The following is a 23,606-nucleotide window of genomic DNA, read 5'->3' on the forward strand; positions in this document are numbered from 1 at the left end:
AAATTCAATCCCTCTCCTCCCTGAGATCCTGGAGTGCCTGTGCTGTGCTTGTGAGTTTTTCCCAGATAAGTACACTATGTCCTTACACGATGTGATTTTTTTATTATTATTATTTTTTTTAAATGTTTTTTTTTAAGATTTTATTTATTTATTTGACAGAGAGAGACACAGCGAGAGAGGGAACACAAGCAGGGGGAGTGGGAGAGGGAGAAGCAGGCTTCCCGCGGAGCAGGGAGCCCAATGCGGGGCTCGATCCCAGGGCCCCGGGATCATGACCTGAGCTGAAGGCAGACGCTTAACGACTGAGCCACCCAGGCGCCCCCGATTTTTTTATTATTATTATTCCTCCATCGCTCTGGTTCTTCTCAGGTTAAACTGAAGGTGGACCAACCAGCACAGATATGAAAAGGTACTGTTGTGCAGATTACCTCATGGTGCTCCAGTGTTAGGCTGATGGTCTTGAAATTCAGTGACATTGGTACCATAAATTGTGGCTTTTTCATAACCCATTTTATATTTAGGGTATAGTCTAGTTTTTACGTAAAGTTTTTTTTCCGTAAGATCCTTGAATTAGGGATATCATTTTTAAACTTTCTTGTAGCTTAACCCTTCTTTAAAGACAGTGAACGCCTGTAATAAAGCCATTCTGAATTGAAATAGAGGCCCCTCTAAGTAACCAAACCGAAGTCTGGTGTCTCTTCAGCCAAGTTTCTGTGTGTCACGTAAATGAGGTGTTAATTTGTTCCCAGTGTAAAATTTTATTCTTTTTTAGGAAAATATTATTTTTATGATAACTACTTTGACCTGCCAGGAGCGCTTCTATGTGCCAGAGTGGTGGACTCTCTGACAAAGGTGAGCCAGGGACTCATTTTTCAGAAATTATGATAGGTATTCAGTCATAAATCAGAGGACTTAATTATATATGTCTTTTGAGTGAGTTTTACTCAGTTTCTTCTTTGTGGTTTTGGAAGTGACTAAGGAAGAAAAACATAGAGAATTTGGTCAAATATTTTGGGAAAATTAAGTAGCCCTGACCATTTTTCCCCCCAGGGATAATAAACCTATTCTCCAGCAGGGGGTGCAAATGTCTAAAAAGAAAATACTTCACAGCTGGAAAAAATATTTTCTCGGTTTCATTAGCAGAATTAAAAAAAAAAAAATTTAAAAAATTCCACCTGTCCTTAAGCACTCTAAATAATACAAAATCAAAAAAATGAGATGAAGTTTTTAAATTCGTCATTTTGAACAGTTTGATGCGTGTAGACTTTATACTGTTGATGAAGACTGAATATACTTAGGGCTTACAATCTGTGAACAGACACCAGTTTTATGTCAGAATTACTTTTCTGTTTTGCATATGTTGTCTTTGAAAATCGTAACGATCATGTTATTAATAGAACATGGATAATGGTTTACTTTTGAGCCAGAGTTAGTCATGTGTTTGCGAGTTTCCGTTGAGCAATTATTTTATTATGTAGACGTTATTTACATGAGATGGGATCAGTTTTTCATCCATAGTGACTTCAAGCAAATGTATTAGTCTTCAGATATTTGAGAGTTTAATTAGAGACAAATGTCTAGTAGTTTAGATAGGAGGACACTGGTTAATAATGTTTCCAAGAAAGCAAGGCCTTGCAGCGTTCTGTGTTTCAATGTAATGTTTATTTGCATCTTGGTTTTAAAAAATCTAAAAGTGGTTTATGTTTTGGATTTGGAACCTCCTTCATCTCTCCTATAGAGATTTGCTGCTCTTTTTTATTGAAATCAGGTAAATGTGCGCTGAATTCTAAAGTAACCAGCTTTTAGGACTTTAGGACTTGAGGCTTCTTAGCCCCATTGATGCCCCAGTACCTGAAGTGGTACATTCTGATATCCCAAAAGCTATAACACTGTAAATTTACTCCTGAAATTTCTATTTTATTTGGGCTACATGAGCTATATTAATATTTAGTTGTATGTGTGTATATATGTATTTGTAGCAGTGATTTTCTTGGAAGATTTTTCTTCTTAAAGTCCCATTTAGAGAATGAGTTTTTTCATCGGTTATCTTTTCTAAATATGAGTCCCGATTTTAGATTACGGCAATATTGTAATTGCTTGCTTTTTTTTTACTGTGCTTAAAAACATCATTATTACATGGGTTAACATTTGGGATTTTTTTTTTCTTTTTTTTTAGCAGAACAATGGTCAAAAAACATTTGATTTTTGGAAGGATATAGTTGCTGGTATACAACACAATTATAAAATGTCAGCTTTTAAGGGTGAGTAATGTGAAGGGAGACCTTCTAATTGATGTTTTTAAATGCTGTGTGGCTTGTAAATTACTTTGAAGTTACCTATCTTGTTAATGTTCCTCAATTAGGACTTGATTTTATCTAAAATTTTGCTACAAAGTTGGTACTGCTTATATTTTAAGAGGTTCTTTTGAATTCCATTCTTGTTGCTTAAAAACAGGACTGGTTGACTCAGAATGGGTCACGGACATGGCCAGGTTGCACGTGGGGCCTCACAGTTGAATCTCAGATTAGCTTGGTAAGGTTACTCGGAGGTTACTTCTAAGGAGTACAGAGATGCTTTATCATAGATTACCTCGGGGACTCGAACCAGACTGTCCTGAGATACCTCGTGGACTGCTAGATGCTCAAGAGCAGTGTTTCTCAGCTTAGAAAAGGGTTGCTTTTTGATTGACATAAAATTGCCTACCTTCCTTTTAATGTAATTTAAGTCATCAAAATAATCTTAACTATTGGGACTAAAAACATGTCAAGGCAATAAATAGTAACCGCAGAATACTTTTTAAAAAAATTACATATTTCTCTGACACCTGCTTATTTCCTTCCCTGAAGAAATCACTGCTTTGGGGAGATTGTCTCACTTGTCTGTGCCTGGTCACCGGCCCTCAACCCTGGCTGGTAGGTCCCATGTGGTCCTGTGGGTGCCTTTTCATAGTCCACACGGAGTGCTGGGGGGCGTGTGCGAATGACCATCCCCAGTAGAGGGCAGTAGCCATGACAACTGTAAGAGCCACCTACCCCTTTATTGTTTTTCTTTTATAAACTTTGTAAAGTGAAAACCCTTAAAAGAATGGTTGAGAATAGCAAATTGCTGCTCTCAGATAAATTCAGCATAAAAATCTGTTGATGTTACTTTATTGCTTTGTAAATAAGGAGTAGGTAAAACATGTCATGCTTTAATAAGTGAGGCACAGCTTAAAAGTTTTAAGCAGCAATATAAAAATACAGTACAGAGCATGAATAAATAACGTCTTTTCATTTCTAGCCAGATTTTGAAACCCTTGACGTTAACTATAATTTCACTAGAGTGGGAGGCTCAAGGTCCATATGGCAATAATCTGTAAACCCACAAAATCATAATCTGTAAGACTCAATATGGAATTAAATCAAATTAACCACACTTGTGTTAAATAAATAAACTAGGTTAGACAGCCATTTCCAAGTTGTGAAGGGTATATAGAAAGCTTTTCTGCAGTCACAGAAAAGTTTGAAAATGTTCGTGGCTAAAGCACCTTGCATTTCAGATTTTAACATCATCCTTTGGTTTTTTATTAGAACTGTAGGAAGTTGATGTACACCTGTACATTTGAATAGATCTTGACAAAGGGGCCATGTAAGCCTTCGAGTAATGCACCATGAGAAAGATCTTAGGGCATACAGTGCCTTTTAAATTTGAATATTCAAGTATTTGAGTTCTAGAAAGACATGATACCCTCTGAATGTTTCCTAGAAGTTCTCCTGTTAATCAGTAGAAAGAGGCTTATTTTTTTTTTTTAATGCTGAATTTCTGAAATCAAATTTAACGTGATTTAATGTCACATTTCAGGGTTTCTTTGTGATCATTTTATTTTTTTAGCCCAGTAGGACTTTCAGGGTGAAATTTTTAAATACTGAAGGAGTTCACAGAAAACTTTAAGGAGCCTTAGGACTGCTGACTAGAAATTCAAGAGAGTCTTCACCTGTTGTTACTACTGCTGCTCACTTTTTCGGGGGGAGAACTGCTTGGTCTGAAAGCTCAAATCCGTGTTTGGAAAATTAAAATTGGTCACGTTTTTTTGGCCCACCTCCATATGCACTTTGTGGGGCGCGGTGGAGTTGGGGAATGCCTTTTCAAGCAGACTTACATTAGCTCGTCGGGAATATGCTCACACTGGTGCCACCAAGAACCCCGAGAGAGAGGAGTGGACATACTCAGAGGAGTACAGCCCGTTCGACCCAGTGTTGGGCAGCTGGAGCCACACCTGGTCGTTCTCCGTGAGATCAAGTATGGCGCTCCCCGAAGCCTGATCCAGGTAGCCTTTGGCGTATTCGTCATAGGTGTACATTACAGGGGTGCCGTTCTTATACAGGCCCACCCAAACATGGGTCCCTTTCACATGCACGTGGTAGGAGAAATAGTACGTTCCTGGTATCCTGCAGGTGAAGATTCCAGTTCTTGGGTCATAATGCTGTTGCCTGTTATACAAAATCTTATCAAATGGGATGGGAATGCCTACAGCTGGGTAAGCTTTGGAGAGAATGACAGTGAAAGCAGACATAGGCATTCCTGTGACTCCCTGGTTGGCACTAACAAAAGGCCTTTGGTCTGCCTTTATAAAACCCTCAGACGGGGCTGCTTGGCCTGGGGGGCCTGGGGGGCCTGGGGGGCCTGGGAGGCCGGGCTGTCCAGTGTGGCCCCTCGGACCCGGAGGCCCTGGTGGCCCGGTGGGACCATTGAGCCCCTTCATTGCTACGCCCGCTGGGCCAGGAGGACCTGGAGTTCCTGGATCCCCTTTAGATCCAGGGAATCCTGGAATGCCCGGTGGCCCAATGGGGCCTCTGGTTCCTGGTATTCCAGGGGCACCTCTTGGACCAGTCTCACCATTGGGTCCAGGCATTCCCTTCACTCCTGCTGGGCCCACAGGGCCTGGGAGACCAGGAGGTCCTCGAACTCCAGCGTCCCCTTTTGGGCCTGGTAACCCTGGGTTTCCCTTAGGACCACTGCTGCCTGGTTCTCCCGGGTACCCTGGTTTTCCATCTAACCCAGACAAACCCCTTTCTCCCTTAGCCCCAGGGTGTCCTGCAGGCCCCACTGGCCCTGTCTCACCTTTAGGGCCTGGAATCCCTTGGTTGCCTGCCATGCCTTTTGGTCCTTGGGGTCCCATAGTTCCGGGGGGTCCAGTCAGGCCTGGTTCCCCGGGATGACCTGCTGGGCCTTGTTCCCCTTTAGCACCTGGACTTCCTGGAAGGCCAATAGGTCCTCTTTGTCCTTTCAGGCCAGGCAACCCTGGTTTCCCAAAGCCAGGAGCCCCTGGGGGCCCAGCCATTCCTGGAGCCCCAGGGTGACCTTTCGTCCCAGGAATCCCTGGCTGGCCTGGGGCTCCAGTGGCTCCTGGCTTTCCAGTGCCTTCTGGTCCTCGTTCCCCAGGAGGACCTTGGGGACCTGGCAGGCCAGCTGGTCCCCTCTCTCCTGGAAAGCCCCGATCGCCTTTGATGCCTGGCTGTCCTGGAAACCCATTTTCACCTCTTTTTCCCGCTCCAGGAGGGCCAGGTGGTCCCATGGGACCCTGAGGGCCTGGAAGCCCCCTCTCACCCGGGCGTCCAGGAGCACCATATCCTGCTTCCCCTTTCTGTCCATGCACACCAGGGACTCCCGGTGCACCCTTTTCTCCAGGAAAGCCCCTGGGTCCTGGAGCTCCTGTAGGTCCTTGTTGTCCGGGTTTTCCTGTAACAGTAATTCCAGCTGGGCCAGGGATTCCGGGTGGCCCTGGTGGGCCCCGTGGTCCTGGTAAACCAGTTGGTCCAATTTCTCCTTTTGGTCCAGATGGTCCTTTCTCCCCTGGTTTTCCTGGGAGTCCTGGCAAACCTGGCTTCCCAGGGGCCGATGGTCCCGGTGGTCCGGGCAACCCTGGCTCTCCTTGGGGTCCGGGACTTCCATGGCCTGGTTTTCCTGGAGGTCCAGATGGACCTGGGTGCCCTCGAGGTCCAACGGGGCCTGGTGGACCAGGAATACCTTGCTCTCCTCTTACTGATACACCTAAAAAACATGCCCGATAGACACACCCAGAGAGAGAGATGATTAGTAATGATATTGCACTGTCAGTCCACTTTGGCAGACTAGTCTTTAATGGTTTCGGATAATACATTTTATGCTGTATTTAGAAACACTGCCAGAGAGGATGGACCATGGCTACTATAATACTTTCAGTACATCCTCATTATCCATGAAAATAAACTGGGGTTGAAGAATTTGTCTAGAGTAAGAGTACAGTGGGGTATTTACCCCATTTCTTTTGGGAATATCATCTACCTCGAGAGGAAAGGGGAAAAAAGGTATTGGATAGAAAGGAAGAAAAAGACAAATGCAGAATAAATGGGAAAACATTTAAGAACTATAACAGCTTTCTCTCACAAAAGCTATCCTATCAGACATCAGTGAGAAAATCTGTCATAGCCTGCTGAACGCAGCTTAGATGTATTTTTTTCACCCTCAGTACATACCATGAGCTCCTACACCCTCCTTTCATTGACTTAACATTGAAACAAAGAATTAGAGAATTAGATCCAGTGGGCAGAGTATATAAGATAGTATTAAAATGTTTATCTAAAGTTTTCTTTGATTAATGCACACAGTTATTGTTGATTTCACAGAGCTGTGGGTCCATTTGAACCAAATACTTCTACTGATATTATGAATTCAGTTCATAAATTGTTTATTCACTGCCTGTGACATGAAAAGGGCTCTTGGGCTACAAGTATGGGGAAGCACAGGATGCATCTTATAAGAGCTTCAGTCATGAAGGGAGTAAAACAAATGTCCCTGTGATAAGAGGTGTCCAGGGATTTGGTTTTAGTCATACAAAGGTGGGATTTAACAGAGCATTCTGGTATTAAGATATATAACTGGGGAAATATTACCATATCAGAGAATCTTTAGGCAGCAATCATCATAAATATCTATTATAAAATACTCTTTTCAGGGCGCCTGGGTGGCTCAGTCATTAAGCGTCTGCCTTTGGCTCAAATCATGATCCCAGGGTCCTGGAATCGAGCCCCACATCAGGCTCCCTGCTCCGTGGGAAGCCTGCTTCTCCCTCTCCCACTCCCCCTGCTGTGTTCCCTCTCTTGCTGTCTCTGTCAAATAAATAAATAAAATCTTTAAAAAATAAAATAAAATACTCTTTTCTTTCTCAGAGAAATTCTTCAATAGCTAGCAAAAATGGTAATAATTGGGTATGATTTAAATGTCTATTTGTAAAATTTGTATTAAAATAATTTTGTGTTTAATAAATCTTTAGGAAGATAGATAGAATGCCTGTGCATACTATTTAGATTCTTTTACTGCTGGAAAATGGTTTGTAGTTATGGTAGATTTAGCTAATGGCATAGTTATTGACTGGTTTGGTCAAAATCCTGAGAATGACTTATGGCTGTGACTTTTGAGCCACATCTTTTTTGTACAAAAGTGACTAATTAATATACTTAAACTTTACCTAAATTTTTAATGGCTTTAGAAATCAGAATGAAGAGTAAATTGGAATTAATATTAAATGAATTATAAATTGCCTTTGAAAACATATGCTTATGGGTATGGTTCACATTAATTATCAATTGCTGGTACATTATGATATTTTTAAAAATCTTTCATATTAACTGGCATGCAAGATGTAGTAAGCCAGTAGTAGTTGCTAATATTATTCTCTTGGGTATTCCTGATATTTGAAATACATTTGGTAACAAATGAAATATAAAATACACAGTAGAATCATTAAAGTAGATACGCTAAAATAGGAACATTATTTTAGACTTGGATATTTATATTTTGTACTAATTAGAGTTATATTTCATTTTGCAAATATTTAAATGTCTGGAGCTTTATTCACTCATGGATTTTCAGAAGATGACATCAGGAAGAAGACTATGAGAAAAATTAATTTATGGAAAAGATCTCCATATACTCATATCATTGATAGATTGACTTTTTAGTGTACGTACAGTATAATGTCTATAAATATAAACGGATGTAATGTATTACAAATAGAATAGACGAATAAATAGAAAATAGCACTTTTTTTCAAATGCAAACTATATTAGATTGAATGGGTTTGCTTCAGAATCTTATTCTGAATCTCCTAAAGGTCATATCCATACTAAAAATGACTATCTTAGTCTGGTTGGAAATCTGTTTAACTGTTAAAATAGGGAGGAAAAACAGTCTTACTGAAAATGACTACATAGTGGGGGTACGTGGGTGGCTCAGTCAGTTAAGCATCCGACTCTTGGTTTCAGCTCAGGTCGTGATCTCAGGGTCGTTAGATCGAGCTCTACACTCAGCTTGGAGTTGGCTTGGGATTCTTTCCGTCTCTCCCCCCCCCCCCCCCGCCCTTACACTCTCTCTTTCTCTCTCTAAAATAAATAAATGAAATCTTTTAAGAAAGAAAAGAAAATGACTCCATAGAGCACCATTTGAGACTGGAAGTCCAAGGACAGGGTGATCTCAGTCACTTGGAATGTTGCCCTCATAGGTCCTCTACCTCTTAATGTAAGAAAGAATGTGAGTTCTGTTGTCTTTGGGGGATAGCCCCTGTTTGTTGCTTGCCAATTTAAAAAAATGAAAGATTAGGGTGATACCATGCAAAAGGAAAAATGATTGCCCAGCAGAAAAGTTTCTGAAAGTCCAGAAACCAAAATAGTGGTTGATCATGTCAGAATATGGCACTCATGGGGCCACCAGCTCTGCATTCCTTTGCAGCATAATTTGGTGTGTTTTGGCTGAGCCCTCTTTGAGCCTGTGGTGAACAGATGGGCCCAGGAATTACATAGGCACTCTTTGTATTTCTGTTATCAACCTAATGTTACACGTGTATAGATTGTGGGCTTTTGTCTTCCTTTTAGTGCATTAGTGCCTGCCAGTGAGTGGTAATGTACTTGAGTTTCCACCTTGTATTATCAAGTAGAAACTGTAGTGGGTTTAGCAGTTAAAATGCAGCTTCTAAGTTTTTCATTTGTTAGTAAGATATATTTTTTCATTTATTCTGCAGAAATAGCCAGGATGACGCAGTACAGTAAGGTGGGAAAATAGAAATATTTTTAACCCTCCATAAGTGGTGCATTTGATTTTAAACTCAAGACTGTATGGTAAAATATAAAAAGTCTGAATTTGTGATCATAGAGAATATACCCAGTGATACATGTCCTAACATTTCACCTTGCCATTCATTGCTTCAAGGGAAGAAGCAGGTTTCCTTACCTTTTATTCTTTCATAACTTTTCTCTTTCTCGTATTTTATCTGTATTTTGAGACATTCAAGAGTTTTTGTGATGCACCTGTGCATTTATTTTTAAACATTAAGCTTCCTTTCATGAAATGTTTTAAATTTCATGTTTCTGGGCGCCTGGGTGGCTCAGTTGGTTAAGCGACTGCCTTCGGCTCAGGTCATGATCCTGGAGTCCCGGGATCGAGTCCCTCATCGGGCTCCCTGCTCAGCAGGGAGTCTGCTTCTCCCTCTGACCCTCCCCGCTCTCGTGCTCTCTCTCTCTATCTCATTCTCTCTCTCAAATAAATAAATAAAATCTTTAAAATAAATAAATAAATAAATTTCATCTTTCTTTTTAAGAAGACAATCCTGTAAGTTTAATTTGCTGAAAATGGTCATCTCCAAAAGCATCATTTGTACAGTTTCCGGCAAATATCCTTAGCATTATTTGCAAGGTAAAATAGGTAACTATAATGAAAAATACTAAGGAAAGGAAATTTGAATCCTACAATCAGTTCAGATGATGCAGTTTAATTCAGTAGGTGTTTTTCAGGCAGTGCGTGCCAGATGTCATTCCGTGGAATTAGTGAATGTGAAACCTAGTAATTGCCCTTCTTTGAGGATCTCTTAGTAGTGTGCATGCATTTTCTCACTTCTCTTCATAATATCTGAGAAAGCTGAACAGCTAGGGAAGAGATTCAGGAACAAAGCTAAAACGTATCTAAAGCTACCCACCGCCCCAGTAATACCACAGCGTAAGGAGGTGAAGTACCAGTAATACAGCTAATACTCAAGTACTTTACAGCGGGTAACTCAAACTTCCTAACAGCTCTTTGAGATCACTGCTGCTACTTTTCCGGATGAGGAAATTAAGGCACAGAGAGGGTAAGTAACTTACTTGCGGCCCCACAGTTAGTACATGGCAGTTAAGTCTTTGTACTTGACTACTAACCCCTACAAAAATGTCTAAGTAGTTAGGAAAATTGCCACCTCGTTTGCCTGTTAAATTTCGTGGAAAAGCGTTAGATTTCATTTGATAGTTAAGACTCAGTTTTGTATATATTGGTGGGCTAGCCGAATTGGTTGTACAAGTAAATGATGGTTAAGTATTTAGATACCTAAACCTGCTACTCTCTTTGTATAATTGGCAGTTATTTCTCGTTAAGACATTTTTAAACTTGATTAATTTGTTTTGGATTCATATTTCTACATTATGGTTAGTTTTTTGTGCAGAAGCGCCATTTGAGGGAAAAACTTTCCACACCTAAGAGTTCTTAATATCCTTCAGGTACATCTTTCTACTCTACTCACTGTGTAAAGGATATTAATGTTCTTGAATAGACCTGCTTTTTTCCATCAATCATTTTGTTTTAATATTTTGGACAAATTCGGGAGTTTGAAGATAATTAAACACCAAATAGAGTTAAAAGCATTTTGTTCAAGAGATCATTAAGATTGTAGAAAGCAACAACCAGTTGGTTAATACAGCAAAATATATAAAGTTTACCTTTACTCTTTATGGCATAGGGAATGAAGAACTGTGTCCTGGGGTTGGGTGGGGGACCTTTTATGCCTGTAGGTGTTTGGTATCGCTCAGCATAAAATTCTCCATGAACCAGGTTCAAGGACATTAGCAGCAAAAGGGCTGTTTGTGGCAACATGTTCTCAGATGGCTTCTGAAAAACAGAAAAGAATAACTTCCTGTTACTGACCTGTTTTATTTGTCTGGTGTTGGACACATGAATTCTTTATTTTGTTAACTACCTTTTTTACCTTATCCTGTTTTTAATATATTCCATAAACTGGAATTAGAAATTTTTAGTTATATGAATATATGACTTAAGTTGTTAGTGGAAACCACATTCAAGCAATCAAGTAAAACCGAAGTGATTTTTAAAGAAGAAATATAGAAACCAGAATTAGATGCCTGTATTAATAATTCAAGGTCTTTAACATAGGTTGAAATATCCAGTAATTTCAAAATAAACTAAATAGGACATACTTTTACAAATATGGTTTTATTAGGACTGTCTTTTTATAGAGACTGCTAAGGATTAAACTTTCTGAGTACACTTTAGTGGAAAGTCACTTTTTTTTTAGTGAAAAAAACCAAATAGTTAATTTATCGAGGCTCGTTTCCAAACAGGCTAACATGGAAGTCCACCAGAGCATCAGGTCATAGACTTACCTGGATGCCAGAAGTTCCTGGAGATGGTTTCTTGGCAGCTTTTCTGAGCCCTCCTGTGTCCAGGTGAGCAGTGTCTGCACACTGGTACCTTCTCCAGAGCTGTCCTGCAGTATTTATACTCTTTCTCCCTTACTTCATGAAGTTCCCCTGAGTTTAAGCTCCTCCCCCCGAGAAGTGGAGAGTACTAATTATAGTGGAAAGTTCTATTGGGCAGGCATACAAGATCAGGTTGGGCTCTCTTTCCTTGTTTTCTTGCTGAAAAATAAACTCTTTGTCTTAAATATATATTAATAGTTTTAACCATGTACCATCTTTTCTGAGTTTTTATTTTAGAAGTTACTACTCAGATATTTAGGTTGGTTCATGATGGGATGATAATACAACCTTTGTATTTTTGAAAGCACATTCTTGTGTTATTTGGTTGAAAATATTTGGTAGTATATAAAAGTAGGAGAGGAAGTCTTTTGGAGGGGTGTGTGTGGATTTAAACCATCCTCTAAATTCTTCAATTATGACATAAGGCCCTCAGTGTGTCCGTTAATGTTCCTAAATTTTTATGCAGATAGCTTACTCCAATTCTTACTTACTTTTGAGCTTGAGAAAAACAATTAAAATGTAGGTATGTTGTTTTGTATCTTAGGATTTAATGTAAGTCCTTAGGATTTTAATGTAAGTTAATAAGAGAAATTTTAAATATGTTAATATCTACTTTAATTTTTACATATTAAATATTTTAGTTTTCAAACAGAGGCAAGACGTCCATGAATTTGATAGTAGAGTTAGCAATATAACTACCCTGAAGGATTTGGACTCTTTATTTATAACACAATATGTTCAGTAAATAGCTTCAGGTTTTATTGCTTAATTTTGGATTTTACTTTAGAGTTGTAGTAGAGATGGCAAAAGCCTTAAGACATGATAATGTCATACCATGTCTGATGAGATTGTTGTGTTCATTTCAGAAGAAAAAAATTCCTCAAACTTTGCTTTCAGCTTTTTAAAAATATCAGTGGCTTACCTTACAATTTCCTTCAGGAATCTTGATTCAGCCCAGTTAGAAACATTTTTCCCCCAAAGATGAAAGTAAACATTATCATTGTCATTTTCAACACTTAGAATTCTCTTTAACAATATTAGGGGACTCTTAAAGTCAGTTTTCAGGATCCTAAAAAATCTAATACAAACAGGACATTGAGAGACCAAATTTTGTATCTTATTTAATTTCATTGTTTTGGAGCTAAGTGAAATCAACTGTACAGGTTAAGTAGGTGAGAAGGAAAATTCCGTAACAGGCATAAATAATAACATTTTTAAAACCTCTGCAGAATTAAAGTAGAATGGTTTCAGGACTGACTGATAATTGAAATAATTTAGTGTTTGACCAATGGATGGAATAAAGGTTTGTTCTTTTTCTTGTCCCTTTCTCCTCTCCTACATATAATTTTCTGTATTTTTTAGACTGAGCCTTTATAGAAGGGTAAATGGATAGCTCCCTTCACTGACTGCCTTTCTCCTAACTCTCCCATTTAAACCTTTCATTGGTTGCCATGTTTAAAAATCTACACTGTCCTATATGTCTCTATATAATATTCATAGATACATATGAAATATGACCTTTATATCAGTTCAGATTAACAGGAGAATTTGAAAATTTATATTCTCATCATTCTTTCATCACTTGGAGAATGTCTATGGAACAGCTTTTGTAATTATTATATGTGCTCTACTATGTCTTTAAGATACCTCAAAAGATGAGTAAGAGAAATGGCTGCCTTCCATCTACTTGTGGTTCATTTGGATAAGACTGTGAAAAAGTAGGTGAGGTTACATGGATGCTCTTGAAGGCTAGGCTGTAGAATTTGGGGGTTTTTGTTTTGAATTTGTTTTAAGGAATTATTACAAGTACATATTCTAGTATTTTTGTATGTCTGTATGGATACACACACACACATTTATTTATAATTGAGACTGTTACCCTGTTAGATAGCATTCATGTGGAAGTACAGAAGATTAATTCTCAGCTCTTCGTGCTGTGCACCTGTGTAGACCATTTGTTCATCTGTGGCTACTCAAGCTGTTTTCCGGGCTTCTCACCTCAAACTCTCTAGGTGTCTGTTAGACAATGAAAAGGTTGGGCTAGGTTTCTAAGCTCCTCCCAGCTTTAAAATTAGAGAATTCTTGTGTTTGAGGTGTTTTGCTGTTCCCCATGGTGAGACAGCGGGCTTGGCTCTGTTTAGTACTTATTAGAGACAAAGTCCATACCAGGTGGTCATATGCCTTCTTTTGGGGATATATAAATACATGTGGGTATTTGTCAATCTATATTCCCCTTTAACTTTGGAAAATATGGTGTCTTTGTTGGATAAGGCTTGGACATTCAACCCTTTCTGCAAATAGTATACTTATTTCAGCACAGGGAATCTGACTGCTATTTGCTTTGTTAGTCACATAAGAAGTACTGTCTTGTCCAAAGCAGATTGTAGAATCAGAATATTTGCTAGCCACACCCCACCCAATTGTGTATTTAAAACTATTTTTATTCTGGGAGCTTACTTGTAGCTGTTTGAAGTGACTAGTCTGTGGCTTTATGATGAAAACCCATTCCATTTAAAACAGAAAGCCATGCTCTCTAAACTCAGTAACCTAAGTGCATTTTTATAATATAAAATATGAATGTTTTTTGCACATTTAGCATTTAGCTGCTCTAAGCTTGCCTATTCATTTTCACTACCAAGGGTTAGTCATTAATTCACCAAATATTTTTTGAGTACCTCTTATGTATCCAGCATGGATATAAAAAGTGGGTGAATAATGTGCAGCCCCCACCTTTACTGGGTTTGAACAGTGGTCCGCAGTCTTTAAGGGACATGACACGGTTCCTTCAGTCTTCGAGGTTCGGTGATATAATGGTAGTTCCGAGATTATATTGTGAAAAAGCTCTTCAGGTGATCACAGTGGACTCCTAAGTTGGAATGTCTTGGTCTGGTATTGTTCTATAACCACCTTGTTAATATTAGCTACATAGTTTTTTGTCATTTTTGTGCATATACTTTTTAACTTTATTGTGGAAAATTTTAGTCTTATACAGAAATAGAGATTAGTTACAGTGAGTGCTAGGTACCCCCCGCCCAATTTAAACTAATCTCAACTCCCTGCCACTTAATCCCTCCATTCGCCATACGTCAAATTGTGGACAAATAGGGGCGCCTGGGTGGCTCAGTCAGTTGAGCGTCTGCCTTCGGCTCAGGTCATGATCCCAGGGGTCCTAAGATCCAGCCCCATGCACAGCAGGGAGTCTGCTTCTCCCTCTCCCTCTGCCCCTCCCTCCCTTCCCTGCTCATGCTCTCTCTCTTTTGCTGTCTCGCTCACTCTCTCTCTAATAAATAAAATCTTTAAAAAAATTGTGGACAAATACATAGTATCCCAGTTCACCTATGAATATTCAGTATACTTCTCCAGAAAATGAGTCATTTTTCTCTAAAACAAAATCTTCATCATACCTAAAAAATTAGCCATTTCTTAATATTATCAAATCCTTTAGTCCACGTTCAGATTTTCCCAGTTATCTTAATATATGTACACGCACATACATGCATATGTAACACATACATACATGCATATGTATGTCAGTGCACACATATATACACATAAACATATAGAGAGATATACCCACGTATGTACAGTATGTGTATATATGTACATAACATATTCGAATGTTTTTATTGATTGATTTACTGTTTGTTCAAATTAAGTTCATGGATTGTCCATAATTTATATGTTCCTGTTAATGTTTTCTCTCCATGTCTTTTTATTTCCTTTGCAGTTTGTTGAAAAACTGGGTCATCTGTTCTGTACAATTTCCCACAATTTGGATTTTGTTGTCACTTAAAATACTTTTCTGTACCCTATATTTCCTGTAGATTGGTAGTTAGATCTAGAGGCTTGATCTCCTTCAGGTTTGAGATGTACAAATACTTTTTTAGCAAGTACACTTCTTTTTTTTTTTTTTTTTAAAGATTTTATTTATTTATTTGAGAGAGAGAGAGCACAAGAGGGGGGAGCGGGAGAGGGAGAAGCAGACTCCCCGCCGAGCAGGGAGCCCGATGTGGGGACTCGATCCTGGGACTCCAGGATCATGACCTGAGCCGAAGGTAGTCGCTTAACCAACTGAGCCACCCAGGCGCCCGCAAGTACACTTCTTTATAGACCGTGGTATGTGGTACATTTCAATCAGGAGGCCCTTCATTGCTGGTTGTCTTTTGTTTTGTGGTGTTGCTAGGCATTGATCATTACCTAGATTCATTATTTCATTGGAGGTTACAGAATGGTAGTATTTGAATTCTATCATTCTTCCTGTGTTTATTAGCTAGAATACTTCTATAAACACTCCTTCATTAACTACTTGGTTACCTTGAAGTACATAGAAAAAACAGGAGAATTGCCTTTATCAATGTGCAACCTAATAAGCTTATTTTCCTAGCATCCTCCAGAGGTGACCCTGTGAGGTGTTTGAGAGTCATTATAAACTCATGGATTTAAACGTATTTTATGTGTTTAAAATCCATGATAGTTATTACTGTTATTGCTCAGATTTTTTCCCTGTCTTTGGTCAGCAATATACTGACCAGTATATTAAACTATACTAAAATTCCCAATTCTCATGACAGTAACAGAGTTATTCACTTGCTTTGTTCCATAACACTCACAATTTCTCAGTAACAATTCCAACATTCACACCACAATATTGAAAATAGTTTAAAATTATTTCTGCAGTTCTTTTAGTATTTCTACTAGAGCTATATAGTCAAATTACCATGCTTTTGAGTCAAAACAGCCATAATGCTACCCACTCAATTCAGTGTTAGGTTTATTTGTTTCATCTTGCTTTCAATTTTTAGAAATGTTCTTTTTTTAAATTTGATTTTGTTTTATACTTTCCTAAAATACTTGTTTCCAGTGTATGCTGATAAATGTTTCACAACTGGCTTGGAGGTCGGGAGCTATGTTTGCTGATATCCATGATGTAATTCCTCCTACTGTGGCCAGTTTCAGGCTACCAAGGTAAAGACAAGTGACTCACAAAATACCTGAACATTTATCAAGCGCCAGTACAAGCCAGCTTCAGCTTATACTGCATATTTCTCAATTCAAATTTATAAAACCAGGAATATTCAGAGAAGCCTGGCTTCTATTACTGACCTGTCCACCCTCTTTCACCCTCCTTCTATAACCTTTTTTAAAAATCTTTTTTGGTGGGGCGCCTGGGTGGCTCAGCCGTTAAACGTCTGCCTTCGGTTCAGGTCTTGATCCCAGGGTCCTGGGATTGAGCCCCACATTGGGCTCCCTGCTCAACGGGGAGCCTGCTTCTCCCTCTCCCACTCCCTCTGCTTGTGTTCCTGCTCTCGCTATCTCTCTCTCTCTCTGTGAAAATAAATAAATAAAATCTTTAAAATAAGTAAATAAATAAAAAAATAAAAATAAAAAAATCTTTTTTGGTTTATACTTTTATTATTTTTTAAAATAGATATTCATTCATATCCCCTTCTAACTTCTTGGATAAATGGCATAACAAAATACATACTATATGCTACCTTATTTTATGTAATAGTTTGTCTTGGAGATCATTGCATAGCATTATGTAAAGATGGTCCACATTTCCTTTTTCCAGCTGCATAGTACTCCACTGTATGATCATACTGCAGTTTTACACACGTTTCCCTGTGATGGGCATATGTGTTATTTCCTCTCTCTTGCCATTACAAATATTTCTACGGTGGATTAGTTTGTATGTGTGTATTTTTTGGCCAGAATATCTTCAGAAGAGATTTTTAGAACTGGGAATCATAGATCAAAGGGTAAATGCATATGTAATTTATTACATGTCATTAGACTCCCCTGCATAGGTCTTGTATCATTTCACATTTCCACCGGCAAAATATGAGTGTTTCCTTACAGCATCACCAGCAGGATATGTTGTTTAGATTTTGTTGCATTTTTAGATTTTTGCCCATTTTACACATGAGAACTGGAATCTTGGTCTAGTGGTGATTTTGATTCTTCTTACAAAGCATATGGTTGAGCATCTTTTCATGTAGTTAAGACTGTACTCCTAGCTCACTTTTCTGGAAGTGTTCTCTGTCTTAGGAATATAAACCTCTTTTCCATGGTAGAGTTTGCACATGTTCTTCCCAGTTTGTCATTTGTCTTTTTTGCTTATGAACGTTTTTTTATTTTAAAATTCAAAATTTTCTTTTAAGATCTATACACTTTTTTTGTTCTGTTTTATTTTAAAGATTTTATTTATTCATTTGTCAGAGAGAGAGAGAGAGAGAGAGCACAAGCAGGGGGATGGGCAGAGGCAGAGGGAGAAGGAGAAGCAGGCTCCCCACTGAGCAAGGCGTCCGATGCAGGACTCGATCCCAGGACTCTGGGATCATGACCCGAGCCGAAGGCAGACACTTAACCAACTGAGCTCCCCAGGCGTCCCAAGATCTATACACTTTTTTTTTTTATTAAAGATTTTTATTTATTTATTCATGAGAGACAGAGAGAGAGGCAGAGGGAGAAGCAGGCTCCCAAGGAGCAGGGAGCCTGATGCGGGACTCGATCCCAGGACGCCGGGATCATGACCTGAGCCGAAGGCAGACGCTTAACCATCTGAGCCACCCAGGCGCCTGATCTATACACTTTTGATTCAGAATATTATTGTTCTTTCATAGATGCAGAGCTATAAGGAACATGAGAGGTCATCTAGATCAATCATCTCATTCTTCAGAGGAGGAAACTGACTGTTATGTTCTGAATGTCTCCTTCCCTAATGTCTAATTGAGTTAAATATCTGAAGTGAAGAGCTGTTGACACGAGAGCCCAATGAAAGAAAGCACCACCGACTAAGCTAATATGTTCATCTCCTTACCCAAGGAGGATACTGATTTTCCTGTGTCTCCCTAATCCTTCAGTCTTTCAGCAGTGGAAACGGGAAAGGTGCCCAGAAGTGTATTTGGGGCATTGGGAGACCCACAGCGTCCACCACCACCTCACAGTACATCATTCCTCTTGAAAAGAATTTAAAAGAACATTCGTAGGTGCTATTACAGAGCCCAGGAGCTAAAAATGATCTATTTGTGTAAATAGTCTAATGTGGCTTGGTGGTTAGATACCTGCTGAAGGCTTGAAAGGAGAAATTCATGCATAAACACAGGTGTTTATGAAACCCCTGAAACTTCAGGCCAGGTCAAGAAAAACTGAGAGTCATTTAAGGAGTTTGAACAAGGGCTTTATATTCTATTTTCTATTACACATAAATTGCTACATTACTTAAAAACTCATAGTTTTGTGCCACAGGCGCTTAATGACGTCACCATCTTTCCAGAGTAACCTGCTGAGTTAATAATATAGAGCGTCGTGGCTCCTTGACCTCCGATCTTCTTGGCCACCCAAGAGGCTCTCGGCTATTCAAACACGTTCCTACTCTATTTACAAGTTCCGCTTTCACACACAGCCTCTGCTAAGTTGGAAGGAGAAATTAGACAGCAAGTTAAAGTGTTGAAAATTACCATTTTTAATTGGTGAAGACACTTTCTATTTGAATCTTTTTACTCCCCTGCTTTTTATCATACTTTAAACAACTCCAGAGTCACCAAGTATCTGTTGGTACAGAGTACCTAGAGGGTACCTGAGTACCTGTCGTTACAAAGCAAGGTATCTGTGCGTGGCAGCACAGACCGTCAGGAACCCCACCCTTGAGACTGTTGCTCGTGCAGCTCTTTAACTTACTCATAGTAAGAACTGCAGTGCATTCCAGAGTTTTCAGTTTAAGTAATGCTGGGCCCTACTCTACTTAACCTTTGAGCAAACAACTTTGTTACCTGCCTGACAGACCTCTGCCCCTAACTGGGAGCTGATGCTAAAAGACTACTCTTGCTGCCATCTCTGGCCCATCAGTTACCCTGGCCAGGTCGCCTGCCTCCTTACACCTGGTTTCCTCATCAGTGAAAGCCCTAACATCTGCTCACTTGCTTTCAGATTTTTTTTTTAAGATTTTATTTGAGAGAGAGCACGCACGGGAGAGAACCTGAGCAGTGGAGAGGGGCAGAGGGAGAGGGAGAAGCAGACTCCCTGCTGAGCAAGGAGCCTAACATGGGGCTCGATCCCAGGACCCTGGGATCTTGACCTGAGCCAAAGCCTTAACCAGATGAGCCACCCAGGTGCCCTCTTGCTTTCAGATTTTAAAGGTAATCACTATTTACAGAAAATGTAGGAAATAGAAAAGAAAAGAAAATTTGTACACCATAGAGATATAATGACTCTTAATAGTGGTGTTTTTCTCCAGTGACCCTCTTGGTGCTAAAATTCTATCAATTATCTTTAATCACCCAAGAGTCAAAATAACTCTTGCCACTTCTGATGGACAGTAAGGCTGGTAGACATGTTACAGTCCTATCCTGTTTTCTGTTATTTGTATTGGTTAGGAAACTTGGAAGGTGAGATAAGATATATGTGATGTGGTGGAACAGTGCCTGGGAATGCTCAATAAATCCGAATGATGATGATGTCAAAGAAGTAAATATCTCTGATTTATACTTGATTCCCTCTATACCATCAGTCTTCTCAAATGGTTGCCAGACTTTTTTTGAGCCTCTGCTGCGTGCCTAGATTAGATGCTGCTAACTGCTAATGATGCTCTTAGTGTCATGGGGAGACAGCAAACATAGCCTCTTACAGCCTTTGCTTTGGTTTCTTTTAGAATCTAGAATTCATGGGGTGCCTGGGTGGCTCAGTCAGTTAAGCGTCTGCCTTCTGTCCAGGTCATGATCCCGGGGTCCTGGAATTGAGCCCCACGTCGGGCTCTCTGCTCAGCAGGGAGCCTGCTTCTGCCTCTCCCTCTGCCTGCCACTCTGCCTACTTGTGTGCATTGCTGTCTCTCTTGGCAAAATGAATAAATAAATTCTTTAAAAATATAAAATTAAAAAAAAAGAATCTAGAATTCACAGATTCTGGCATGAAAGGCAATCCAGGTTTCAGTCATCAAACTGTGTTCTCTCACCATACTCATTTCTGAATATAACTCCAGGACTGTGGGTCATTTATCATTGAAACGCCACTCTGTGCAGGTGGTGCTTGGTACAAAGCATGAACTTCATAAATATTTGTTAAACGCAGGGACTAAGAGTTTTAGGACACCAGATTTCAGTATTTATTGAGTGTGGGCATTTTGCCTCACACTTGTGGGCACCCAGAGGTGGGGCCTTTTGCACAGTGCTGGTTTGGGTCTGGGTCTTTTCAGTCCATGTCCTACCTTAAAATAACTCTGAATTCTTGCAAGAGGTCCCAGCATGAACAAGTGCTTCCCACAACAGCTTGCACAAAAGATGTTAACTGTGGCTGCTGTCTGTCCAGTGATTCTGTCCAACCAAGAATTTGGGAGTTAGATTTTCCAAAGACAGTGTTTCTCAAGGTAACCATGACAGGCGTATAGAGTTAAGGGAGGGGTCCAGGACAGGGGCTGAGATGGAGAGAGAGAGAAAAAGGAGAGGAGCCTGGACTCTGGGGAATTTAAAGGGATTTCTTTAAATGTCTCAGAACCTGAATGTTAACAGTTTCAGAGCAACTTTGTATATATATGCCTGTGCTTCATTTTCAAAATTTCCACACTCATCCATACCCCATCTACTTGTGGATACATCAGTTCATTCAGCTCCTCAGGAAATTAGATATAGAATATTCTATGCCAGGAAATAAAAATGGGCTCATAGGCTACAGACAGCATTTATTGATTCTTTCCTTTCTCAAAAACTACCTGTTAGCACCTTGTCTTTTGAATGAAAATACATGACATTTAAGGGGGGAAATGTTATTATTTGGAAAGAGAGTACTAGATGACATTTTAGAACACCAGAGTTTGTAAGATGAATAATTCGAGAATCACATTGAGCATCACTAAAAAATGAATTTTAGAGCTGCAGGAGACACTAATCTCAAGTTAAGTACCAGAAACTGGTATTTAAATTTTATTCATAGCAGCCTTAAACCCTTTTTTTTTTTTAAACCAACTTCATGGGGCGCCTGGGTGGCTCAGTCGGTTAAGCGACTGCCTTCGGCTCAGGTCATGATCCTGGAGTCCCGGGATCAAGTCCCGCATCGGGCTCCCTGCTCGGCAGGGAGTCTGCTTCTCCCTCTGACCCTCCCCCCTCTCATGCTCTCTCTATCTCATTCTCTCTGTCTCAAATAAATAAATAAAATCTTAAAAAAAAAAAAAAACTTCATGTAAGTCCTCTAGATTACAACAAGAGAGCTATGGGTTATACCTGTTACTTAGCAAAAGTATATTTGGGCAGAATTAACTTTTTCCTATTAAAATCTTATGCAATAGGTCATGTGATTACTTAATGAACAGTATAACTTCTATTACCAGAAAGTATTTTTCACAAGTTACATTGACTATAATTCAGTTGAAAAAAAAGTTTTTTAGCTATGCTTCAGGTGCTACTCCAACTTGTGGATCAACATACCACCCTTGGTCGTGTTTTTACAAATACTCTTATTTACTAAGCCAAGATATCTTTTATAAAATGGATGTGTGCAATACATACAAGTTTGTAGGCAAAACCAGATACCTTTTAGAGTTGTGAAATCTGTCAGGGAATGTCCAGCTGAATAGCTAACATTTCTTAAGCTCTTACCATGTGCTAGGTACAATTCATCTTTATTTCATTTACTCCTTGTAGCAGCGCATAAAATAGGTACTGTTATTATCCCCATCTTTAGACATGAAAAATTGAGGCCCAGAGAAGGTAAGCATCCGAGCCAAGATCACAGGGTAGGTGATGGTAGAGTTACGGTTTTCTATGGATCTATGTTAAGGATTTATGAGGAATCAAGTGTAATTCTGCATATCCGACTATTCAATACAGAACTACTGCGTGGGCTGTTTTTTGTCAAAAAAAAATTTTTTTTCTTTGTCAAAAATTTGTGTGCAAGTGCAATTCTTCACTTGCTTTCCAGATCATGATCTCAGATTGGTAGAAACTGTTTTTCATTAATTCCGTTTAATTCAGATTTTGCTAAATAAAAAAAAGAAACTTCAATTAGTGCTAATGGTGCTTATCCTGAAGAAATGTCAATATGCTTAGTTCATAGCACATCATGGCCTTTTACAATGACTGAAAAGGAGGGTGGGTTTACCAAAAAATTCTCAGTGTTTTGGGAGACATTCCACTTCTTACTAATATTTTAATCCTAACAATGGATAAACCATAGTAAAAGTTAAGAGATTATTTGTTCTGAAAAAAGAGATGCCATTTAAGAAACCTTAATGTGGGATTCTCAACTTTGAAGAGTTTGATTTTTGGAAGAAAAAAGCTTTTTATAAACTGATTTATAATTTGAATTCTCTTATAATTTATATCTTAGTGACCTTTGACCTACTTTTTCAAATGCTAGTATTTCTTTAGGATCAAAATAACTGGACTTTGAGCTCATGATTAATTCCTATGTTTAATTCACTTCTGCCCTTCAAGTGGAAAATCTGGCACCAGAAACCTTAAATACATTTAAAATTTAGTATTACCCAGTTTTGAACTAGCACTAACACACTATCAAAGAATCTTTTTTCCTCCAAATTTAGGTAAGTTCAGTATTGTGTATAATATAGAAAGTTGTGTTCCAATATAAAGTTTCATTAGTATAACACCACTTCTTAACTTTGAGTTCATAGCAGTTTCATTAGTTAGAATTAGTTTTAGACATAATTTCTAAGTGGAGTTGATCAGGTGGCATGGTATCTATATGGGATTTTGCAAGACATGGCACCAACTTACAAATGCTAATGAGGTACATCTAGAATTTCACTTTTGGATCCTCATATTTTTATAGAATTTTATAATTAGCACAAGTTAAAAATGACAGGATTGTCTTTTTTAAGATTTTATTTATTTGAGAGAGAGAATGTGAGCGGGGGGTGGGTGGAGAAGGAGAGAGAGAATCTCAAGCAGACTCCTCACTGAGCATGGAGCCTGACATGGGGCTTGATCTCACAACCCTGAGATCATGACCTGAGCCAAAACCAAGAGCCAGGGGCTTAACTGACTAAGCCACCCAGGTGTCCCAGGATTGTTCTTAATTGCAACTATGATGTTAAGAGAATAAGGATACTTAGATTTTTTCCAT

The 23,606-nt window shown here is 39.1% G+C and overlaps 2 protein-coding genes across 8 annotated transcripts in view; one reads left to right on the plus strand and one right to left on the minus strand.

Moving 5' to 3' along the window:
* The window catches only part of NT5DC1 (5'-nucleotidase domain containing 1), a 146,989-nt gene that overhangs the window by 14,344 nt on the left and 109,039 nt on the right, over positions 1 to 23,606 (plus strand). For 3 of the 7 annotated variants that reach the window (XR_010413739.1, XM_054505517.2, XM_054505515.2), the window contains exons 5-7: positions 773 to 852; positions 2,177 to 2,261; positions 2,847 to 2,912. The exons of 1 other annotated variant lie outside the window; for it this stretch is intronic. Coding sequence is in view for 5 of the 6 variants with exons in the window: in XM_054505517.2 (XP_054361492.1) it covers positions 773 to 852; positions 2,177 to 2,261; positions 2,847 to 2,912 (231 nt within the window). In the remaining variant the exon portion in view is untranslated. The remainder of the gene's footprint in view (positions 1 to 772; positions 853 to 2,176; positions 2,262 to 2,846; positions 2,913 to 23,606) is intronic. 3 more of the 7 variants (XM_054505516.2, XM_045865358.3, XM_045865357.3) reach the window with 3 other exon arrangements.
* On the minus strand, positions 3,103 to 10,916 carry COL10A1 (collagen type X alpha 1 chain). The gene is made up of 2 exons (XM_045865361.2): positions 10,758 to 10,916; positions 3,103 to 6,030 (listed from the first exon to the last, which is right to left on the minus strand). The coding sequence occupies exons 1-2, from the start codon at positions 10,909 to 10,911 to the stop codon at positions 4,160 to 4,162; spliced, it is 2,025 nt and encodes a 674-aa protein (XP_045721317.1). The 5' UTR covers positions 10,912 to 10,916; the 3' UTR covers positions 3,103 to 4,159.

This window comes from Mirounga angustirostris, unplaced genomic scaffold (assembly GCF_029215605.1).
Source record: "Mirounga angustirostris isolate CCGP_5_RB_7025 unplaced genomic scaffold, mMirAng1.0.hap1 SCAF_8, whole genome shotgun sequence".
NCBI classification, from domain to species: domain Eukaryota; kingdom Metazoa; phylum Chordata; class Mammalia; order Carnivora; family Phocidae; genus Mirounga; species Mirounga angustirostris.